The 23,184-nt window shown below is 35.4% G+C and overlaps 7 protein-coding genes across 7 annotated transcripts; 3 read left to right on the forward strand and 4 right to left on the reverse strand.

Moving 5' to 3' along the window:
- Window positions 1-65: 65 nt before the first annotated feature.
- On the forward strand, window positions 66-646 carry MONOS_17523 (putative splicing factor 3B subunit 5; the record flags this gene model as incomplete). Its single annotated transcript, XM_067870451.1, has 3 exons — window positions 66-142; window positions 220-343; window positions 400-646. The coding sequence occupies 3 exons, from the start codon at window positions 66-68 to the stop codon at window positions 457-459; spliced, it is 261 nt and encodes an 86-aa protein (XP_067728238.1). The 3' UTR covers window positions 460-646.
- Window positions 647-2,072: 1,426 nt separating this feature from the next.
- Window positions 2,073-3,806, reverse strand: MONOS_4811 (uncharacterized protein). The gene is made up of 3 exons (XM_067874909.1): window positions 3,728-3,806; window positions 2,984-3,686; window positions 2,073-2,852 (listed from the first exon to the last, which is right to left on the reverse strand). Exons 1-3 carry the CDS (start codon window positions 3,795-3,797, stop codon window positions 2,405-2,407), a joined length of 1,221 nt encoding a protein of 406 aa, XP_067728239.1. The 5' UTR covers window positions 3,798-3,806; the 3' UTR covers window positions 2,073-2,404.
- A 1,080-nt stretch (window positions 3,807-4,886) lies between these two features.
- Window positions 4,887-12,344, reverse strand: MONOS_4812 (uncharacterized protein; the record flags this gene model as incomplete). The annotated part of the gene is made up of 1 exon (XM_067874910.1): window positions 4,887-12,344. One exon carries the CDS (start codon window positions 12,342-12,344, stop codon window positions 4,887-4,889), a length of 7,458 nt encoding a protein of 2,485 aa, XP_067728240.1.
- A 491-nt stretch (window positions 12,345-12,835) lies between these two features.
- On the forward strand, window positions 12,836-13,123 carry MONOS_17524 (uncharacterized protein; the record flags this gene model as incomplete). The annotated part of the gene is made up of 1 exon (XM_067870452.1): window positions 12,836-13,123. One exon carries the CDS (start codon window positions 12,836-12,838, stop codon window positions 13,121-13,123), a length of 288 nt encoding a protein of 95 aa, XP_067728241.1.
- A 1,096-nt stretch (window positions 13,124-14,219) lies between these two features.
- MONOS_4813 (centrin) lies at window positions 14,220-15,774 on the reverse strand (the record flags this gene model as incomplete). Its single annotated transcript, XM_067874911.1, has 4 exons — window positions 14,220-14,269; window positions 14,336-14,527; window positions 14,602-14,710; window positions 15,730-15,774. 4 exons carry the CDS (start codon window positions 15,772-15,774, stop codon window positions 14,220-14,222), a joined length of 396 nt encoding a protein of 131 aa, XP_067728242.1.
- Window positions 15,775-16,701: 927 nt separating this feature from the next.
- On the reverse strand, window positions 16,702-19,845 carry MONOS_4814 (uncharacterized protein). Its single transcript, XM_067874912.1, has 3 exons — window positions 19,721-19,845; window positions 19,574-19,672; window positions 16,702-19,525 (listed from the first exon to the last, which is right to left on the reverse strand). The coding sequence occupies exons 1-3, from the start codon at window positions 19,811-19,813 to the stop codon at window positions 17,036-17,038; spliced, it is 2,682 nt and encodes an 893-aa protein (XP_067728243.1). The 5' UTR covers window positions 19,814-19,845; the 3' UTR covers window positions 16,702-17,035.
- Window positions 19,846-21,767: 1,922 nt separating this feature from the next.
- On the forward strand, window positions 21,768-22,412 carry MONOS_4815 (putative short chain dehydrogenase family protein; the record flags this gene model as incomplete). The annotated part of the gene is made up of 1 exon (XM_067874913.1): window positions 21,768-22,412. One exon carries the CDS (start codon window positions 21,768-21,770, stop codon window positions 22,410-22,412), a length of 645 nt encoding a protein of 214 aa, XP_067728244.1.
- Window positions 22,413-23,184: the final 772 nt, after the last annotated feature.

Consider the following 23,184-nt stretch of genomic DNA (forward strand, 5'->3'; position numbering starts at 1 on the left):
AAAAGCACTAAAATTATTTTTCAAAACATCTTAATCCCAATTTAAAAATAAAAATTCCCATAAAAATGAGCTGGATATCCCCACAAGCTGATCATTTACAACAAAAATACACTGGTACGGGGCATTCCGATACTTCTCAGTAGTGTGCTATATTTATTTATTATTATCGATGCACTGCAATTGATTATATCTGATAAATATCATTTTGACAATAAATAGTGAATGGATGACAACAATTCAACGTGATTCGTGTGCTTCATATATTGGGCATCAGCATATGCTTTACATGATGGCCATGGCACGTAATGAATCATTAGGAAAAATTAAATATGAGCTTCTTGAAGTTTGAAAAATAGTTATCTTCAAATTGAAATTTTATTCTTTTTTAAAATATTTAAGAAAATGTTTCAACCTTGTGGAACACCTCCTAAGAAGGATGATGATCTTTTACAAAAATGAATAATCAAGTGTATTTTTTCTCAGATGTTAATGCTTATATTTTGGAAGTTTTTAAACATTTTTGTGAAATTTTTAAAGTTCCTTTTTGTTGTAATTACTGGATTTATTCAGGCTAGTTTTATTATTGCTAAATTATACATTTTTTATATAATGCAAGCAAAAAGAACAATGAATCAGAATTTTTAAATTCTTGGAAATTTCGCTTGTTTTATTTATTTGTTTATTTGTTTATTTGAAAAAGTTTGTTTGTTCAAAAATAAAATGAAGGTTATATATTTTTGATTGGACTTTTAATGGATTGGTGCACAATTTCAGACTTTTCATGTAGATGGGAATGAACATTTTTCTTTTATTCATTTTATTTTTGTACGTTTAAAATAAAATTATTGTCACAATTTTATGAATAAAACGTAAAAGCATTTTCAGTCATCTAAAAAAAAAAGTTTCAATTCTTTCTAAAAATCTCATTTTCACATTTTGATAAAAATGTAAAAAAAAAATATTTTTGATTCAAAAATGTAATGAACTTTCAATTTAACAAAAACTTTAAAAATTTCACAGTTTTTATGAAAAGAAACGTTAATTCGTGAAACATAAAAAATATAATAAAATCATCCAAATGAAGATAACTCAATCAATTACGAACGCCAACAGAAGTGCTACAATATTTAATGAAAAACTAATATGAGGTTATAATCAAGAAGAAAGTTTAGGGCTATAATTTTATCTTGACCTTTTTTCTTTATCTTGACCTTTTTCTTTTTTGCAATGCTTTCAGCTTTACACAAGCCTGCGATAAATAAAAAAATAACCAGAAATGTTTGAAATGTTTTAATTTCCTTATTCTATATTTTTTTTTCAATATTTCTTGTTTTACAAAAAGATCGAGGATTATAATAATTTTATGTTTTGATCATTGACTTGCTGCTTTTTCAGCGAATATTTTTTATTAGAAGTTTTAAGCTTTCATATCATAATACATCGTTTCTTTTTTATAAGTTGAACTTGTTTTAAACTTTCTCAACTTGTTTTTTTGACATTTTTTCTCATTTCACACATTTTTTCAAAAAACACGATTTTAAGGACAAATATGAATTTGTTTTGAAATTTATTGAAATGATAAATAAACATTATTAAAATAAAACGATTCTTGGATGAAAAAATGATTATTTGTTTGTATATGTTTGGTAATTAAAATAACAAAAAAACCATATATACTTGCTTTTTAGTTAATCTTCTTGAAAAGTTCCTTTTCATTTCAAAACTTAATACAAATAAACGATAATTAAGACTTTGTATATTTTTTTCATTTAAATAAAATTTGTCACAAACACTTGTTTATATAAAAAATCGTGTTTTAAGCAAAAACAGTGAAATGAGAAAAAAAGGTTAAAAATTAAACTAAAAAAGTTAAAAACAAGTAAAAATAATAATATTGAAATGTGGAATGATGATGCTGTGGCTTTAAACGTTCAGTATGAAATATTGGTTTCACAGCCATCAAGTCTTTGATCTGGGTCCTGAAATAATAAAAATTTTAAATATTATTTGGTACATAAAAATATCAAATTTTTTTTCCACAGAATTCTGAAAAACAAAAATATCAAGAAGTCTATTTAATTTGTTTTTGTTTTTCGCCTTTTCACAAATCAAAAATGCAAAAATAAGTTTCAAAAAAATAGGGTTGAGATAAAATTTTGAGGTCAAGATAAAATATGCACCCTATAGTTGATTTGCAAAATATATAAATAAATAAATAAATAAATAAATAAATAAATAAATAAATAAATAAATAAATAAATAAATAAATAAATAAATAAATAAATAAATAAATAAATAATAAGAATTCAAGTTAAATAAAATATAACAAAAATAAAAATTCAAAATATTCATTAAAGAAGATAGATTGCGCAACACATAGCCTTCGCAATCAGTTGTTCAAATATTAATGATAAATAGAGTTTACACCGAAGTTTTTGATGTCTAGTTCAAAATTTCCATCATCATCGGTTTGATTATTATGTAATTCATTTTCTCTTTCAAATTCTTTCCAGAGTACTCCTTCAAAAGGGAAGTAATAACCCACTTCATCCAAATTGTTATTGTTATTTTCTTCTTCAGTTGCCTTCTTTTCGTGTTCTTTTTGCAGCAACGGAGTGCTATCATTGGCAAATGGCACGTCTCCTTGTGTGTAATCACCACGAAATGAAGGATAGAAAGAAGCAGTTGAATCATTCGATAGAGTTCGAAATGATGTTATTGCTCTGGATTGAGCTTTTCCAACATGAAGTGTCTTGGAGAAGGCGAAATACGTGAAGATAATTATAACCACAAGTGTTGGCGCAGAATTCTGTGCAACAGAAAACAACATTATTCTAATTATAGGTCGATAGCTAATGCACATGTTTCAAATTAAAGTGTCGTATTTCATAAAACAACAAAAAATCATTTAAAAAATAGGAAAAATATACACATATATAATGGATACGAATAACTTCAAAAAATCGTTTTTGTAAAAACAAACCATTCATTTTCATTATAATAGCAGTCTCTCATTTCCTTCTCTGAGTTCTTGATAGAAGTTTGATAACTAAATGAATCAAATGCAAATGTCCAAAGAAATATAAATGAAATCATAAATAGGAGGAAAATAAATGCATGAAGACGCCTAATTGCTTCTGTGGTCTGATGGTTAATTTTTGGTATTTTCCTTACAATTAAAAGTAGTTTAATTGCCATTATCAGAGTTGGTAAAAGAATGCAAACATCAAGAATGGAAGACAATATTGTGAGAACAATTTCACTAATGTTATAATTAAAATGCAACAAAAACGAAATAATTATAAATAAAGCAGTAAATGCATTTAAAATTATCGTTAAAAGAACAATGAAGATTCTCTTGGTTTTCAACGATTTGATCAAGGGAATAATTGTCACTTTAGCAAGCCAAATAACAAGAAGATTCCAAGCACTATAAAATAGCGTATTTGGAATATCTTCACAAATTATTGACAAACTCTGAGAATTAAAAGGAATTGGAATAACACTAACAACGCAACTCCACAATTGATACAAAGAAAACATTGAAAATACAATTTGTTTCAGTACATTTACTCGTTTTTTGTTTGTGAATATCTCATCAACTATTAGGAGAACAATTAGAAGCAGAGAAATCAATTCGGAAATAAAACTGATTAAAAACCAAAAAGAACTTCCTCCATATATATCTTCGAGAAAATATGTTAAAGAAAATACAAAAAAGCCATACCATAACATGAAAAATCAATATCTGGTTGGAGAGCATTTCTGAATATTTTTTCTTTTTCATTTTCATTCATCTTTTTTATTAAAGGTGTGATCTGAAATGATTTTCTTTATTCAAGAGATTCTATTTTTGAAAAAATAAAAATAAAAATAAATAAATAAATAAATAAAATAAAATAAAATAAAATAAAAATAATTATTATAAATTTTCTAAAAAAATGATGAAATAAATAAATAAAAAGTTGCGATGTGTAAAAAGTTGTATAAACACAAAATAGAAATGCCTAACAATGATTAGAAAATTTTTAAATTTACAGAAAAACAAATTCGCTGAGAGACCAACACTTCAACGATCACGAAAATAAATCAAACAACACTTTGGCCTTATTGGGAGGAAAATTCAGAACAAGTTGAACAACTTTGAACAACCATTTCTGGTTGTTTTTCGCTGGCCACATGCTGATATAAAGCCATTGCCAGCTGAAAAAAAATAAAAGGACGGCGTTGAAAAAACAGGACAGAGAAAAAATGCAACCCTGGCAAAATGACCAAAAGGAGCGAAATTGTGATTTCAAAGAAATGAATTGCATGGATTGATGTGAATGGCATTCAAGCATAACAGATTTCAACAAAAAGAAAGTGGTTTTTGAAATAATACAAAGTTGAACGAACCCATCAATCACTTCCTTGAAATGACAGCTGATAACTTGCACAAGAAACACTCTTTTTGCAAACAGACTGATCAAAATGAAAGATTCGCTGTTCCACATCAAAGTGCATTTCCAAACAAGATATCGCACAATGAAAACCAAAAGTTCAGAAATGAGTTTTGAATGTGCAAAGCAAATTGAATAATTCAAAAGGTGTGAAAGCAATATTTCGAAGAATCTTTTTTCGCTTTCAACAGAAAATCATTTGCTCGAAAAGCGACAAGGCAACAATCAAAAAATTTGTAGATAAAAAATTGATGATATTGTCTCAGCATTGTCGAAATGCAAAAACTTATTGCAATTGCTTCTGGAGACTTTTTCTTGTTGCAAGCTTGTGAAAGCAGCTGCAAGCATTGGACAAAATGTTCAATTCAAATTAGTTCACACAAAAATCATAATCAACTTCAAAAAAAAGTTTTCTTTCTTGGAAATTGACAAAATGGCACAGTTCCTTTAAAATGCATCAATCCCAACTTCATAGCCATCAATCTCCTCGACAGCTGGATTTTTCAACACTTCTTCTTCCTTTTTATGCTTCTTCTTCCTCTTCTTCTTTCCTTTCTTCGCTTTCTGCTCTGCATCAGCATTTATCGTTTCCAGATCGCGAATATATTCTTCAATGTTCGTTGCTCTCGCTTCTCTTTCTGCTTCATTAACATCATCCAAAAGACCTTGAGCATCCATTTCCTTGGATGGATTTTCCTTTGTTTTTGGTGCATTCTTCAGTCCATGAACAGCTGCTATTCCTTCATCTCTCGCTTCTCTTGGTGCCAGACTTGACTCTTTCGAGTTGCAGCTCAGCTCCTCGTTATCATTGCCAAAAGAAAAGGAAGATGCCCCTGAATTCACCAACAAACTCGGATCATCTCCATTCATCCGAAAACTCTTAATGCAATTTTCCCCAAGCGAATTCTCAACCACAAACCCAATTCTTCCTTCACTGCGCATCAAATCCCCTCCTACTGCTTTTGTTTCCCTTTCATTCCTTGTGCTCAATTCTTTCCATTTCTTCTTCTTCCTCTGCTTCCTTTTGCTGTCTGTTCCACTTTTCTTCGAATCAAATGAAATCTGATCGTTTGCAAAATCCTTTGTTGCGTCTCCATCCTCTCGGTTGTTTGAATGCAATTCAATGGTTTGCACCTCCACAAAGTCTTTTGAAGAAATCACAATTGAGCTGTCTGACTCTTGTGTGCCTTCTATCATTATTCCTTTCCTGAGAGTCACAAGCGGAGGATTATTGCCATCCATCAAAAGTGGTGTTTGGCTTTGCATCTTTTCAAGCAATGGTGATGACACCTCGTCAATTTCAAAACTTTCATTTTTCTCTTCCTTGCTCAGCTCGCAGTTTTCAATCATTTTCATGTTTTCCAAATCTCCTTCCACAACTTTCTTTCCTGATCTCTTCTGCTTTTTGATCAATATCAAAACAATCACAATCACAAGCACAACAACAACAACTGCACATGCCACAAATGCATAAATGCTCCACCCATTTCCCCCTTTCTCCGACTCCTTCACAACATCTTCTCGCAAATCATCCCTTCCAACTGTTCTGTTCTTCAGGATCAATGGCTCCGTCGATGAAGGAGAATCAGCAATCCCAAACAAAACTTGCACACTCACCTCGATTTCTTCTCCACAGCTGCTGATCAGATCTTTTCCCACGCTCCCTTCAACTTCTCTTTCGGATAAAAACCCATTTGAATCAAAATCATATTTTTCAATCTCTTTCTCTTCTCCCTTCTTCTTCACAACTGAGAATGACAAATTGCATGGTAAAAGAAGCATCCCCTTGAATATCAGTTTCAATCTATTTGTCTCTTCTTTTGCTTCCACACTCTCCAGAACAGGAATGAAGAACGATGAATCTCTCTCAGAAATAATCCCTTCAAAACTGCACCCTTCATTCAACATCCAAAGAGATGTGTTATCCTTCAATCCATCTCCTCCTTTCAAACTCATCACATTCAATATTCCAGAATCTGAACAGATGATATTTCTTCTCAGCGAAGGATATCCTTCAATGGATGGATTATTGTTTGAGAAATTCCCTGCTTCAATTATCACATTTCCTCCACTCATTGTTATTCCACCTTCTGGTGAATTCGAGATTGTTGTGTCTTTCATCAAAACAGAACTTTTCACAACATCCACAACAGATCCATCCCATCTGCACATCTCTTCTTCTGTATTCAAATTCTTTTCATTTCTTTCCTTTGAGCTTCCATCAAAAATGCAATTGTCCATTTTCGCATCCAAACAATCCTCCACTTTCATTAATTTCCCTTTTGTATTGTTTGAACCGACTCCACCCATCGTGCAATTTGCCAATTGCATCATCTTTTTCAGTGAAAGGCAACATATCAATGATTCTTCATTTCCTTCAACTGTGATATTTTCTGAATAAAACTTTTCCATGTTTAATTGTCCACATTCAATAATTTCAACAAGGTAATGAGAAACTGTTAAATTTCTGATCTCAAACAAATAAATCACTGATGGAATTGATGATGATAGATATAATGCAGATTCTTGAAGAATGAGATTTGACATTGTGCATCCATCAAGTTGTAATTCTCCTTTATCCATATTAATGATGTGAAATGGAATGCATGCTAATTCTATATTTCCTTCTTTATTAGATTGTTTTGTAGTGAATGAGCAATTCATAATTTCAAGAATTCCTCTTTCGGGTGACATCAATGATTCATGTGAAGAGATGAAATACGAATCAAACACAAAATTCACCCTCACCAACGAGACCGTTCCAGTTGTTATCACCAATGCCCCTCTTGTTCTTTCAATCCATGATTCCACTTCAACTTTGCACATCTCTCTGTTCTTCGAGCTCAAACTCATCTCCTTCATATTTATTTCTCCCCAAATCACACTCTCATCAACAATGAACATTTGACTTATGAAATCTGAAGTCAGATGCGCCAGGCCATGCTCAATCGAATAGCATGGAAGTGTGTTTGTGCCACATTGTCTCTCGTTCGATCCACTCACACTGCTCACAATGATCGTGTCGCTCTGATGAATCGTGATAAATTCAATCAGATCTGTATCGCTCGGGTAATCGCACTCATCTCTCCCGCATATCCCATTTATTCGAGTGTAATGATCTTCTCGAAGATCAAGCTCAAATTGCCTTTCATTGATCTGCGATCTGATCCTGTAACATTCAATGAAAATATCGTTCCCCACTTTTGCTCTGTTCTCGCTGAACTTCACCCTCACAAATGCAAAATCAAGATTCCCTCTTTCCTTTGTTGCCAGATACACTCCTCCTCCTTTTCCTGAACTGATGCTGCAGCTGCAATGGCTGATTGTTGAGTCAATCATCTTCATCGATCCAGATGCACCCAATGTGAAGAATATTGTCCCTCCTTTTTCACTCAATTCTGCTTTGTCTTCAACAAACAAACTCTCATTCACAACCAAACAAATCTTTTTCTCACTTGCAGACTCCAAAATGCTTGCTCCATTGTCACTTCTCTTCACTCCTGAAATTGATGTTTTCTCAATCTCAATATTCACACATTCTTCATTTGTCTTCAATCCTTGTTCAGTTCCTTTGATCAGAAGAAGACATCCTCTGCTTTCATTTAACGATTCCACTCGAACATTCTTCAATTGACAAGAAACTCCAGCATTATTAATTGCAAAAATGCTGTTTCCAATATTGCATGATTCCATCAACAAATCATTCACTTTCACACTTCCTCCAATCACATCCACAAATATACAATCAAATCCATTGTTAATTCCTGCTTTTGAATGGAATGAACATCCAGTAATCACTAAATCTCCATTTTTGTTGGAAATAATCGTTTTGGCTGAATTGTCAAATCCAGATGACAGTTGGAGTTGGATATTTGTCAATTCAAGATGATCATCATTTTCCATGAAATATTCCAGTTGACTTCCAACTGCCTTTTCAAAAATCAATATTGCTTTTACATTCTCTTCTCCCATTGATATAGCCTTTTTGATCTGATAGTTGGAAACATTGAATGAATCTCGAATAATTGTTGATCCTTCAATTTGAATTGTTTTCATAGCATCTCCATCTCTCATGCTTTTCATCCCTTTCCACATCGTTTGACATGGCTCTTCCTCGCTTCCACAGCGCGCAACATCAAATCCATTCGATGAGATAAATATCTCAAATGAGCTGTATGGGATCAGAAACATGAACAAATCTTTGTTTGAATGAAAATCATCACTCCCCACAAATAGAGTTTTATCATTTTTCATTGAGGAATAATCGAATTTGAATGAATCATTTGTCACTGAACAATTAAAATCCCTTCCCAAAATGAACACATTCTTTCCAATGGCTGCTTTGTTGTTCTCAAAAGTTACACCAAAATCAAAAACAAATGGCTTCTCATTCAAACAATTTTGACAATCCAAATACAAGAATCCTCCTTTCCCATTGCTTGATGAAAGCGAACAAAATGATGCATTTGTTGATTCAATGGCCAATTCTTCATTCCCTTTCAATATCACTCTTGCAACACCCCCTTCACCGCTTCCAGTGTTCACAATATTTGGAAAGTTGCTGTTTTCGAACAAAACAGAAGAAGACATCACCAATGGAGATTTGGAAAATGAATATCCTGATAAACTGCATCCTTTCAATGTGCAACTTCCAGTGGTTGTGGTTATCAATGAGTATTGAACAGTATTTGTTGCTGATTGAATCTCAAATGAACAGTTTTCGAGTTGAAGAATATAACTTGAAGAGATCAAAGAATTCATACTCGGTATAAATTGATTTGGAATCTGTAACTTCAAAGATAACATGCTGAGCGGCTGAATTGATGAAATAACAGATGATGATGATGATGCAGAATCCCCATTGATTGTCTCTTCAAAATGAACAGCCTTGTGTTTGGTTTCATCTCCCTCATTCACACACCCATCAATCACAAGTGCATCTGTGAAGCAATAAATATCTTCAATTGTCCCTTCGTCTTTCACCTTCACTTTCCTTTCTCCAACTGCTCCACTTCTGTCAATGTGGTCAATTCCGCTTTTCATTGATTGGCATGGGAATATCTCATCTCCACATCCCAAAGTGTCATGCCCACCAGTCGACACAGACACCTCCATCCACTTCAAAGAAACAAGAAACACTCGAAGATCCATTTCCCCATATTTTCCATCTTCCCCAACAAATGCATTCCCATCATCCACGTAATCTGTGTTAACAATTGCAAAACGCTCTGTATTCACACTGTTCACCAGATTCCCACTCTTCACAAACATGTTCTTCCCAACTGTTGCTGAGCATTCAGAAAATGATATTGACGAGAGCTGAAATGCTTCTTCATTTAAGCTGCAATCCAGATATATCCCTCCACCTTTTCCTCCCTCACTCATATTCTCACAAACACATCCAACAAATGAACTATTTTCAAGTGCCATAAATCCTCCTTCGCTCAATGCTATTTTCAGCGCTCCTCCTTCTTTGCTCTTCTCTGACAATGCCCCGTCAATTCTGCTTCCATTCAACACCATCCCAATTCCCACATTCCCTCCAAACACTGCTGCCTCTGTACCTTCATCAATTTCCAATCCTTCCAGTGTGCAATTCAACAACTTCACTTTGTATTCCTGTTCATTCATATTTGCTGAGGAAAGTGAAAATGTAAATAACGAGACTGTAGATTTCACATCTGAAATCGTGACAGAGTCCAGCTCAACAATCTTCCCTGTCGATCTGATCAAGAAAAGTCCAATTGTGCTTCCCTTTCCTCCAATCGCATTCATCTCACAGTTTTTCATGAACAGCTCCCCATTTTGGGTCCTTGATTCGATCACTGATGCGATTACCCTGCTAAAACTCGATGGAACAACAATCCCAATGAACTCTAATTCTGTCAACGATGATGATTTCAGAATGCATTCTTCAGAGCCGCTAACTTCCCTTTGGCATTCAATTTCCACAATTGCCTCAGTTTTTGCCTTCACACGCATTCCACCAACATCTACACATCCCCTCATCAACGAATTTGAAATTACAATAATCTCTTCTTTAACATTTATTATTCTCTTCAAACGCTCCATTCCATTATTAATATTCTTACAAGGTGCCTTCTCCCGCCCACAATACACCTCCTCCACTCCAGATGTGCCATCAACATACACCTTATCAGCAAAGTATCCATCGAAGAATATGAACAAGTCGACATCCCAATCACCGAATGCTTCTGTTCTATCGTGTCCAACAACCGAGTTGTCTTTCTGAGTGATGTTTCCCATGAAGGCGAACAATGGCTCTTTCACAGAAGCAATAAGGGATTCACACACAAAATACACATCTCTTCCAACACTCGCCTTGTTGGCTGAAAACACAATATTGGTGATGGAAAAGGAGGATTCTGACACTTGTGAGCCTTCATTGAACTCGATCATGAGAGCACCGCCTCTTCCTCCGAAACTTGTATCCTCGCTCACACAACAGCTGGAGAAGGCAGTGTCACTCACTGAAAACGAGTTGGCAGGGGAAGATGAGGCGAATGAGATGCACCCACCATTGGTGGCAGTCTGTTGGCTCAACTGTTCTGAGTTGATGTTGGTGATGGTGCAGTTGGTGAGGGTGAGGGAGAGGGCAGTGGAGGTGGCAGAAGAGAGGACACAGCTGGCGGGAGTGGCTGTGGAGGTGATGTGAGTGATGTTGGAGGAGTTGAGGGTGAGGGGAGATGTGAGGGAGGTGAGGTGGAAGATGCTTTGGCTGTTGAGGGCGAGTTGGATGATTGCTGTGTGGTTGAGGGCGAGGGAGCCGGCAGTGATGAAGAAGAGAGGTGTTTTTATTGTTATGGAGGTTGTTCCGGTGATGGTGGTTGTGTTGAGGTTGAGGGAAGGGGAGTTTTGGGAGAGGTGGAAGAGGATGGGGGTGATTTGATTTGTGGAGTTGTGGACGACGGTGAGGGCAGAGACTGTGAGGGAGCCCTGAGTTTGCTGGAAGAGGGCAGAAGAGGCAGATGGATCTGGCGAAGAAAATAATGATGATGAGGATGAAAATGAAGAAAATGATGATGTTGATTGTGATGATTGTGAATGTGAGTTTGGTTGTTGGGGAATGCCACTGGATGAGATGGTGGTGGCAGTTGTGCCATTTCCAGTGATTTTTGTATCAGCTGCGCTGAAGGTGAGTGTTTGAAGAGGAACAAATATTGAGGCGAGGAGCTTGAGTGAGGCGTCTTGGAGGATAGAAATGAAGCCATTGAGGGCATACTCGATGGTGGCACATGGGGTCTGATCTACTCTACCACAGATTTCCATATCGGTTCCGCTGTTAGAAACGATTTTGTTCTGAGAAATGAGAGGGAGCCAGCCATTGTACACATCGCTATCAGCTGTTCCACAATTCCACACTCTTTTTGTTGGGGTTGTTGATCCGCACTGATTGAATGGAGATTGGGTGATGCTGCCATTGAAATACACATCATTCCCTCTTCCATTTGCAGCTGTGTTTCCATCGAAGAAACAAAATGTGATGAATTTTATTCCGCTCATCCATGAATATGCTGGAAGGAAACACATTGCAGCACCTCCCCATGAAGTTGAAGTTGATGTCAATTTATTATTTATAAATAGCGAATCTTTAATTGAAAACTGACTTAGCAGAGCACTTGGAGTATTATAAAATGTTAAAGAGCCAGTGGAATCTCCACCAGAATTTGAAACGCAATTGCATCCGGAAAATAGGAATTGAACATTCGAAGGCGAGTTAACGAGTCCAAGATACCAACCAGTTCCTATATTACTTGTTATTTTACAGCTTTCTACCCTGTTTTCTGAGAACGCCCAAACAGCATTTGACTGTGGATGCCATATAGCTGCTGCTCCTCCACCAGATGCATAGCATTTTGTGAAATTAGATTTTGCAATATTCATATTTGACAAATTTTGAGAGAACAATGCTCCACCAAAATTTCCATTAACTGCGCAATTGTAAAAAGAACAATAAGCAATTGTGAGATTTGAATTTGTACAACTAACATAAAGCGCACCACCATAACTTGATCCACCATTTGAACTATTCCATTCGCACCATTCGAAGCGATGGCTGTTCAAATCAAATGAAGTCAGTCTTCCTGGCGTTTTTCTGTGAGTTTCATTTCCTACATATACAACAGGAGCATTTGGTGAAGAGCGTGTTTGGTGAAGGAAAGAAGTGTTGAAGGCAGAAAGAGAAGTGGATGGGCTGTTGAGGTTGGGGAGGATGGCACCATCGATGGGGTTGCGAGTGTGTTTGAAGATGGTTGAGTGGATGGAGATGGACGAGTGAAGAGAGAAGGAGGGGATTGTATTGAAGTTTGTGTTGGTGTTGGTGGAAGAGGAAGAGGTGGTTGATGTGAATGGATAAAGTGAGTGTGAGGGAAGGGATGGAAGAGATGGATTGGAATGGGATGAGGAGATGTTGGAGAAGAGGGTGTTTGAGAGATGGAGATCGAGGTGGATTTGGAGGTGGGGATGATATTGGTGATGGATATGGAGAGGGGAAGGGGAAGAGGAAATGGAAAGAGAAGAGGAAGGGGAAGGGGAAGAAAAAAAAGATGATGAGAATGAGGATGAGAAAGATGAAGGAGAAGGGGAAATGGAAGGAGAAAATGAAGGGGAAGGGGAAGAAAAAGAAGAAGGAGAAAAAAGGAAGGGCTGGACGAGGGAGATGAAGGAGGAGAAAGAGGAGTGAGAGATGGAGAAGGAGGTTGGGATTGGGGTGTGGGCATGCGGGAGGAGATTGTTTGGGGTGGAGAAGAGGGGGAAGGAGAAGATAACAGGTTTGTGGGTGATGAGGGAGAAGTTTGTGAGTGCGAGGGAGGCATGGGCAGAGAGGAAAAGTGGAGATTTTGTTGCTGGATGAATTTTGCAAGCGGAAGAGAAGATAGTGGCAGCTGAGTGGTGTTGGGCAGTGAGGAGTGGACGACCATTGGTAGGGATGATATTGAGATGGCTTACGCACAAGGATGTGTTGCTGATGGAGATGCTCGTTTCAGCACATGCGAAATCACTGAATATTGTATTTCGAACGCTCACAGCCTGCCCATCGCTGATAGAAAATTCATTCGCACTGAGCACAACATGCATGCAAAACATTATGACCAACAAAAATAAAGCCATTGAGTTTCCTCTCATATTCCAAAAGAAAAACAATTTTCTAATATCTTTATGTAATTAAATATGTATAATGTATTAGATCAATTATTATTTTTTATAAATTGATTTTTTTTTATTTCTTTTGAAATGAATTTAAATTATTAAAAAGTCATTTAATCATTTTTGTTTGCATTGAAAGGATTTATATTTTGGAATCGATTTTGAAATTATATCTTTTTGATTAAATGATTTTGAAAAAGCAAAAAAAGACAAATATCTTTGCTAATTATTTCTTTGTCAATATGAGTTATCGCATCAAAAATGTACTACAAAAAAAAAAAAAAAAAAAAAAAAAAAAAAAAAAAAAAAAAAAAAAAAAAAAAATCCATTAAAGGTGTTATTTTCCGGAAAAAATCATGTTCAAAAGATTTCTGTTAATTTTTCTTTTTTGATTAAAGCTTTATAAACCAGAAAATTTTAGTTACTGGTTAATAAACAAGGTTCCTATAAATTGCTCACCCTGAATTAATAAAAAAAAATCTTTTTTAAATAGAAAAGGAAAAGAGATGACATGCGCAAATTCAACTCAAAATAAGAAAAGAAAATAAATGAAGCGAATTCTATGCCTAATTCACAAATTCATGAAATGCTTTTCAGATTTTTGACAGTGGTTCAGAATAGGCTCGTTTGTTTCATAATCTCAATGAACTCGTTTTCATTGACTAAAAATAGAAATTATTAAAATGAATAAAAAATAAATTGCACAATAACATTCGATTATAGCAAACTTACTCCATCTTGATCCTTATCAAATTCATCAATCATTGCTTGAAGCTCTGAATCAGAGAGTTCTTCACCAAGTTCTTTGGCAATTCGACGTAGCTGCTTGAGAGTGATTTTCCCTGTGTGATCCTCATCAAAAATTGCAAATGCTTTTCTCATCTCATCTTCAGGATTTCGTTCACTAAATTTACTTGTTACTAAAAATAGTAAATTGAATATAAAAAATTTTTGTTTAAGCAGGTCAATATTTCAAATGGAATAATACACAAACTAATTTCAACAAAAGAATCATAGTCAATAGATCCATCATCACTGTATTCTTCAAGAAGTTGAAGAACTTCTGCCTTTTTAATATCTATTCCTAAAGAACGAATTGCCACCTGAAAAACAGATATAAATTAAAATCATTCAAAGAAAAATGCAACAAGCCTTTAATTCATAATAATTCAAGCTTCCTTTTCTTTTTGTATCAAAAAGCTCAAACGATTCTTTTATTTCTCTTTTATCCTGTTCTGATAATTCAAATTTTTGCTTTTTTCCTTTTGACTTTTGTAAATATGAAGTGTCAAATCTTGACTGAGATGAAGGATATAAAGATGAAGATTCATTTCCAGTTGGTTCTCGTGACAATGGAAAAGATGATGGAAATGAAGGACGAGCTTGTAAAAACATTTCACTGTGATGAAATATGATGTCACTAAAAATATATAGCAATTTAAGTAATATTTTTACAGATATAGAATTTTGAATGTCATTAAAGAAAAGCATGCAAACATTTTGTTTAAATGATTGATCGAACCAATAACTTTTTTGAGTTATCAAAAAATTAGAAATGTTGAGATAAATGTGCATTGATCGGATCTTTGGAGACTCATCAACACGCTACAAAGATTTTTGATTTTTCAACGTTTTGAGCAATGAACAAACGAAATTAACATATGGGCAGTTACAAATATATTTGAAGCAATTTTGTTTAAATGGAAATCATAAACATGAATTGTAAGATAAATTAAGATTAATTATTTTCATATATCTTGTAAGCAAGAACCAGACAGAGAATAAATCTGAGTAATTATTTTGTCTTTCAAAGGGCTTTTTTATTTGTTGAAGCGTTTTCAAATCTTTTTTGTAAAATTGAGAGCCAAAGTTTTCAGAATTCACAGGGTCATGCATTAAACATTATTTCTAACGCTATTTTCTTATGAGCATCAAGAAACTTTTTTCTTGAGACACATATCTTAACAAGATTAACCAATTTATGAGGTACAAATAAGAATCAAAACATTCGCTATTTTGGTTTCATGTTTAATATGTGTTGCATTCCATGTGATTTTCTTTTGAGCATTTAGAGTGTTGAGACTTTTTGGCTCCGGCAATCATTTCTGAAAAGGAAACAAACTCTCGCTGATCTTATATGAGATGAAAAGAATCCGAACAAGAACATTCACTCCATAATACATCTACTGTTATATGATTTTGAATAGAAATATCAAACAAACTCTGACAAATTCTGCATTTTATTTCATCAAACTTACATACGAAGCTATTTTCATCACTCAATGATTTGTGATCAACAGCCACAATGCTTCAATCAGTTTTGATAATAAAGTTGACAAAACCAATTAATAAGAAATAAAGCATCGCTTCTCCAGCATTGTGCGTTGTTTAATTTGGTTTCGTTTATTCATTCTCATGTTCAAAGAGATTTTATCCTAAAATACATAAGGCAGACATTTACTTAGTTTTTTGAAAAAATCATCACATGCAGAACTGAGATTTTCGTAATTTGAAGTAAATTTGCTCTTTTTCATAGCAATTAATTACCAATAGAAAAGTGAGCATTGAACTGGAAGTCTGATTGTGAGGCATCGGATTCTGAGCACAAAGATGAATTGGTTGAAAGAAATAGAAGAAAATGAAAACATGAAAGAGGAAAATAAAGAAAGAGAAAGAGAAAGAGAAAAGATGAGTATGTGATGAGCGAGTTGATATTTGCTCAGCGAAAATATATTTATAAAAAAGATGTGTACTTGATCGGATTCTGTGGATTCTTGTGTCAAGTTGAATCGAGCAAACATAATTTTCACCTGAAAAAACTAGAAATGACTCAACTATGGTGTATAATAAGATGCAAGTATTATGTGTGAATTTAAAGTTTGTTCTCTTCAAAACAAACTATTTTTTATTTTTTTGAAGAAGAAATATGCCATCAATTCACCTTTTATCACCAGAATATTTAATTACAAGATCAATTAAAATGAGCTTGTTAATGAATGTTTATTGTGCTTGATGACGAATATTTCACGATAATGATGCAACAACTTCAAAACGAATTTTTCTTTGAATGTTTTGTGACTTTTATTTGTACTTAAGATCTTTTTAGATAATCTGAATGTTATGGAGGAAAAGAAATCGAAAATACGATTATAATTCAAAAAAGGAGAAAGAATCAACAAAAGAATAACAACGTTTTTGAGAAGAGCAAACAGAAAGAATAGTAATTATTTTTTTGTTGAAGTGAGTGAAATGGTGTTGAAATGAATCGCTGAAATGATTTTCAATAAGCCACAAAAGCGCATGAAACCATTAAATCTGACTTTTTTTTTGAAAAATTTCAGAGCATTCTCAATTTTAAATCAGTGGGGGCCATACAATTCAATCTCATTCTTATTATAATTATTCAATCAATCCCATCGCACTTTAATTCAGCGCTTCGAGTTGCTTTCAGCATTCTCAGCAATAAATTCATGCAACTGAGTGAAAAGTAATGACACATCCTTTTTATCTTTTTGATGAGAAAGATAAGAGCGGGTCTTTTCAAAGCGAACAGCACCACTTGAAGATGAGCCCGACTCTGTTTTCGTCTTTTGTGTTTCGTGGGGATGTTGAGTGTGCATTTCTGTTGACTTCGCTGAGACTTCAGACGCACCAACAACTTTCCATTCAACGTCGCTTCGAAACTGCTTTCCCCACAACTTTGCCTCCAGCTCCTTCATATAGAAAAGAACATCAAACGCATTTGAGTAAATTCCACACAGCACATTAGTAATCAGATCAACACACAGACAAAGAGGCAGCGGGTACGGCTGCAGATAGCTGCCTGTCGAAGATGAGCGCATATCATTGTAAACAAGAAGGTTACTCGAAGACAACGAAGACGAATAATCATCAGACTCAGATGAAGAACTGGCAGAAGCAGACGACTGAGTAGATGCAGATGATGTAAGTGAAGTGATGTTTTTCGTGCGCCTGCGAAAAGACTGTGGATTCGAAGGGATTTGAGGGCTGTAGAGAAGAAGAGGAGGAACTACAAATGCAAAAAGAGGTGAAGATACCCCAAAAATCAAGCCATTTGACAACGGAAGAAGAGTTGCTTCTGGGAAATTCAGAAGAATCTTCTGGAGGCCTCGTTTTGACCGTTTTGAAAGCTCCATCGAAGACGATTTATGTGATTGATCAGACAATGATGATGATGATGATGATGATGATGATGATGATGATGATGATGATGATGATGATGATGATGATAGAGAAATAGCTCTTTTTCTTTCAATTATTGCTTCTTCTGCACCCAGCCTTACAATGCGAGAAGCAGAAGCATCCCCTTTCTTCCCTTCCTCATTGAGCTGCGATTGACGAGCGTCTTTGAACTCTTCATCCTCATCACTCTCCTCATCCCCACAGCACCGAATCATTGCAGCGCTCAGAGACGCACTCTCTTCTTCGATGATCCGGTCAAACGGGATGTGGTTGAAGAAGCTGCTGTGGTGCAGCGCTCGGTGCGTCCCAAGCTCGTCGTCCGATGCGGCCGACTGCGAGGAGCTCTCCTCACTTTGCGGTGCGTTGTCGACTCGGTGCCTCCGTCGAAGCGCACGAAGACGGGAAAGAGAATGCAAGTTTGGCGAAAGCGACGAAGACGATGACGATGATGAGGAAGATGAGGATGAAGAGGAGGACGGGAGGTGCTTGTACCGAGACGATCGGATGATCATTGTCCCACCAACCTCGTCTTCGTTGTCATAGCCCATGTCTTCATCGTCTTCATCGTCTTCGTCCATTGGAATGGCATCTGAATGGCTCACATCCGAATCAGAGACGCTCCAGCTCTCGCTGCCCGATTCGTTTGCATCGCTCTCATCCACGCTCCCGATGTCTTCCCCATCCTCAGCATCCAAGCTGGAGTCTCCTGACACCTCTTCGGCCCACCACGAGTTCCACTCTTCGTCGCCTCGGAGCGTCCCTCGCTTCAGCAGCCGTGTTGTCTCGGCGGACGCAACTTCAGCATCCAGCAGCTGGAGCAGCAGGGCAATGGGGATACCGCGGTGAGAGGAAAATGCCCGAAGCAGCAGCAGCGATGAGCGATGGCTGTTGAGTGCTGACGTAATGGCTACCATATTTGAATTAGAAATCGAAGACGAGATTGAAGAAGGAGCAAACAGAAATGGCACGCTAAGCTCACTTAGATGCTTCAGCATAGCTGGCCATTCTGGGAGAGGGCCCACTCGTCTACTCACATCTCTGGCTTCTGGAGCATCAACGGTGTAAGCTGCGTGCAGGACAGAAGAGAAAACTGCAGCTAAGACAGGCATTGGGCGCAGGAAGGACGAAGGGAAGGCTTCAAGAAGGGAAAGATAAGGAAGTCCTAAAGAAAACAAAGCCGGAGGCAATCGAAGTGTTGTGGTGAAATGACGAATATAAAGTGCCAGCCAATTTGGAGGAGGAACTTCAAGTGGCTGTAGAAATACTAATAAATCCTTTGTTAATTGAACGATTCGGTCAACAGTTAGAAAAATTCGAGGACGAAACGATCGTTTTGATTGTTGTTTGCAACAAGGAATTGTTTTCCAAAACGTTAGCAAAGGCATTCGAGACTCCAATGGATAACGAGTGACCCAATACAGCAAATCCTCAACAGTAATAGGAACTCGCATAATTAGCAAAGCAATCTGAATCAAAGACAAAGAAATTTCAGGCGAAACTCCTTGAACGACACCTGCACGAAGTAGCGAAAGATATCTTGCCCAAATGTCTCCAACAACTTGTGAAATAAGCGGTGAAACACCTATTTCAGGAAGTATTAAAAATCGAGTTTGAGCTTGAAGAAGTCCTTGAAATGAAATGATAAAATCTTGACCGCATAGGTTTTGTTGCCGTGAAAAATAAGCTTCAGCTAAATTATTTGTTCTAAGTATTTCCTGAAAGAATCCAAATTATTAATATCTCTCAAAAAATGAAATCCAAACTTGCTTAGAATCCAAGTCTGCTTTCCTCGAAGCAAGTTTACGAGTTCTTTGCGACCCTCCAATTCCAAATCCTTCTAATGTTGTACGTGCAAGTGATGCCTAAGAAATCATAATTTCATAAAAATGAAAGCAATAATTTGATCAAACTGTTGCTCTTGTTCCACAACGAGTACAAATCATAAATCCAGCAGAACTTTCTCTGAAAACTGTTCCATGACATACTGTACAAACAGGAGACATTTGATATGTATGAAAAATAAAAATAAAATAAAATAATGGCAGAAAAAAATATTTATCAATCAAGATATACGTTCAAAATAGATTTATGCCTTTTTTCTGTGCAGTTGTTTTTTAAAGGAGTTTCTTTATTTTTTATATATATATTATTTTTCCTTGGCATTTGTTTGTCGAAAAAAATAACTATTGATTATGTCTTCAAATTGTTTTTGAAGAGAAAAAATATGGACAATTATCATTTTAGTGAAAATCAATTTGCCAGTTTTGAAATTTCAAAACAAAAATTATTTCTTAAAAAAATTTTTCAAAAATAAAATGATACAATAAAATAATTGTGAAGTGAAATAAATAATCATAATTTTTCTTTCTTTCTTTCTTTCTTTCTTTTTATGTTCGTGGAGCTATTTATTTAAAATAACAAAAAGAAAACGAAAAAAAAGATGAATGTGAAAAGGAAGATCAAGCAAAAGTTATACACAAACCTCCAAGTGCTTCTGGAAGACGTTCAATATTGTACCTGCGAGCTGTTCTGCCTCCTATATACATAATTGGTACTCCTGGAATTTTCCTTAACCTTCTTTTCAAATCACGATCATTTGTTGCAACAATATAAACAGGATCCTTGAAATAAAGAAAAAAAAATAGATAATAAAAAGAAAAATGAATATCGTTTTCTAAAAAAATAACCTTTGCAACAATATTGCAAATGCAATCATCAGCATATGTTCCTTTGTGCATGCAATGAATCCTCTCAAATCGTGGATCTTTTGCAATTCTGTTAAGAAGATGATTAAGCAATGAAAAAGAAAAAAGAAAAATTTCCTTAATAATAAAAATAAGAAATGTATAAACCTTAATGCAATGCGATATTTTGGCCCAAGTTTTTCAAGTTCAGCAAGAACACAATCCGTTATGCATGGAGTACCTTTATTTTGAGATTGTGATATGGAAATTTAAAAATATCAAAATCAAAAAATTGCAAACATTTTGCCAAAAGACAATCCATCATTGATTGTACCAAATCTAATTTTCTTTGTATGGAATGATTTATAAAGTTTGTGTCAACGATAATGCGATAAGGGGGTCCAAGAGCTTCATTATGCGAAAAGAACATCGTTGACGGAACCTTGGGACTATAATATTGGATAAATTAAATAAATGCAGAATGAAAATATTCAATGCTAGAAATTAAGATTTTGTTTTCAAACGCTTCAACTGGAGCAAGTCTTTCTGCTTGTCGTTTCTTTTGTCTTTCCAGCTTTTCCTGTGCACTTGACCTGTTAGAAGCGTTAAATACAAGTCACAAAAATTAATGTACAAACAATCTTGGATCGCTTGGTGAAATTATTTTCTTTACTGCTGCAAATTTCTTGAATTTTGATTTTGGCATATTATAATTATTATAATGGGTAATTCCCAAATTCAAATTTTAACTTAAATTTCTTTATCTTAAAGTTAAATATTTAAGTTATGCAGACATGGAACTGCGTTTATTGCTCCACTTTCAATTTTGTATTTTCATTTTGAAAACTTGAATGAGAGTATTCTGTATGTTTACGAAAACATTTCTGGATTTGTTGATCTGTTGAACTTGCTTTCGCAACGCATGCTCAACGAAGTTCTTGAGTTCATTTGTAGAATTGGTGCTGCAATCTCCAAACTCATATACAGATTTTCAACTTTTCAGTTTTTGATAACTGAAAGCTGATTTCTTTCAATATTTGAGAAAGTTCATATGCTTTGTGGTCTCATGTTTCCTTTCATCTTAACTATTGGAATAATTGCTGTTTTTGTTAGCCTATTTATCCTTTTGCTCTTGAGATCTGATGTTTGGATTTTTTACCAATTTCGTGTTGATCGTTACAAATAATTCAGAAAGGAAGGAAATAAAGCACATGTGATAATTACTGGAGGCGAATCTGGGTTAGGAAATGCATCTGCCATTCTCCTTGCAGAAATGGGAGTTGAACCTATTTCTGTTATCTCTCATAACATATCTCATCTTGAAAAAACAAAAGAAATAGCAATGAAACGCGCAAAGCTTCCACATAAACAGCATATTCACCCACTTGCATTCGATGTAACCGATCTTGAAGTGCTAAAAGAAAGATTGACCCAACAAATTAAGGAGACAGGTATTCCTGATCTTGTTATCTGCTCAGCTGGAGCTTCTCTTCCTGGGTACTTCCTCGAAGTCTCTCAAGAAGTCTTCTACAAGCAGATGAATCTGAATTACATGGGATGTGTGAACACTGTGAAGGCCATTGCCCCGCTGATGTTGGACCGCCCTGCCCCGTCGCTTTTCCATCGCGGGTTCCTGAAGAGGTCTCACCCGCACAAGGGAGAAATATATTTGTTCAGCAGTGCACTTGGAGTGATGGGGAGCATCGGATATTCGATGTTATACCCCACAAAATATGCAGCGAGAGAGCTAGCTGAATACCTGCTACAGGAGTTTGCACTAATGGGGTTGAATATCTCGTGTTTCCGCTCTTCAAACATGAAGACCGAGCCGTTTGTGGTTGAGATGCATACAAAACCAATCGAAGCGCGCAAGATCAACGAGCAGGCAGTGTCCATCACATCAGAGAGAGGTGATTAGCTGCTGCGTGGGATGAGCAGGGCGAAGCGATGCATATCCACCGAGTGGACGTTTGATGGAATGAGAGGACTTTAAAGCTGGACAACTCCCACACGAATACCTGTGAAGAAGTTCATCTCCAGTTCAGCGAGTTAATGAAGGAAATGAGTTTGCAGAAAGAGTATAGATCTTTTATATCTTTTATTAAAATAAAATAAAATAAAATAAATAAATAAATAAATAAATAAATAAAAAACATTTTTTTCAATCTACCCATTATTAATGTAATTAATATTGGAAAATGCGAATAACTGCATATTTTTCTCTAATAACTTGTTATTTACTTTTTTCACATGATTATTGTAACAACATCGTAACGAAGCGAAATTTTATGCAATACAATTACACCATAAATCCATCATACAATGCACGGAAGCAAAACTCTGTTATTTACAAGCCTCTTGAGAATTTTACTCATGATGTCGCATATGATTCAATTTTTGTGGGGGAAATTTTTTTGCGCATGCACTACGGTTGCGCAATTTCTTCGACATTCAATTTATATAATGCCTCATCATCGTGTGTTTTTGTCGAGCTTCGTCAGCTCGAATACAGTTCTCTATTTATCTGCTCATCTTCATCATCGTTGTCTATCGCATGTTGCTCGCTTTGTATACCAGGCTCATCGACAATTAGCCCTATAACAGCTGACGATGGAGTAATTATTCTTCAAAACACGAGTCTGACAATCAGCACTCCAACTGTAGTTCCTCAAATAGCAAGAGGAAATTCA

The sequence above is a fragment of the Monocercomonoides exilis genome (genome assembly GCF_001643675.1).
Source record: "Monocercomonoides exilis strain PA203 chromosome Unknown scaffold20-1493094, whole genome shotgun sequence".
Lineage (NCBI taxonomy): Eukaryota > Preaxostyla > Oxymonadida > Polymastigidae > Monocercomonoides > Monocercomonoides exilis.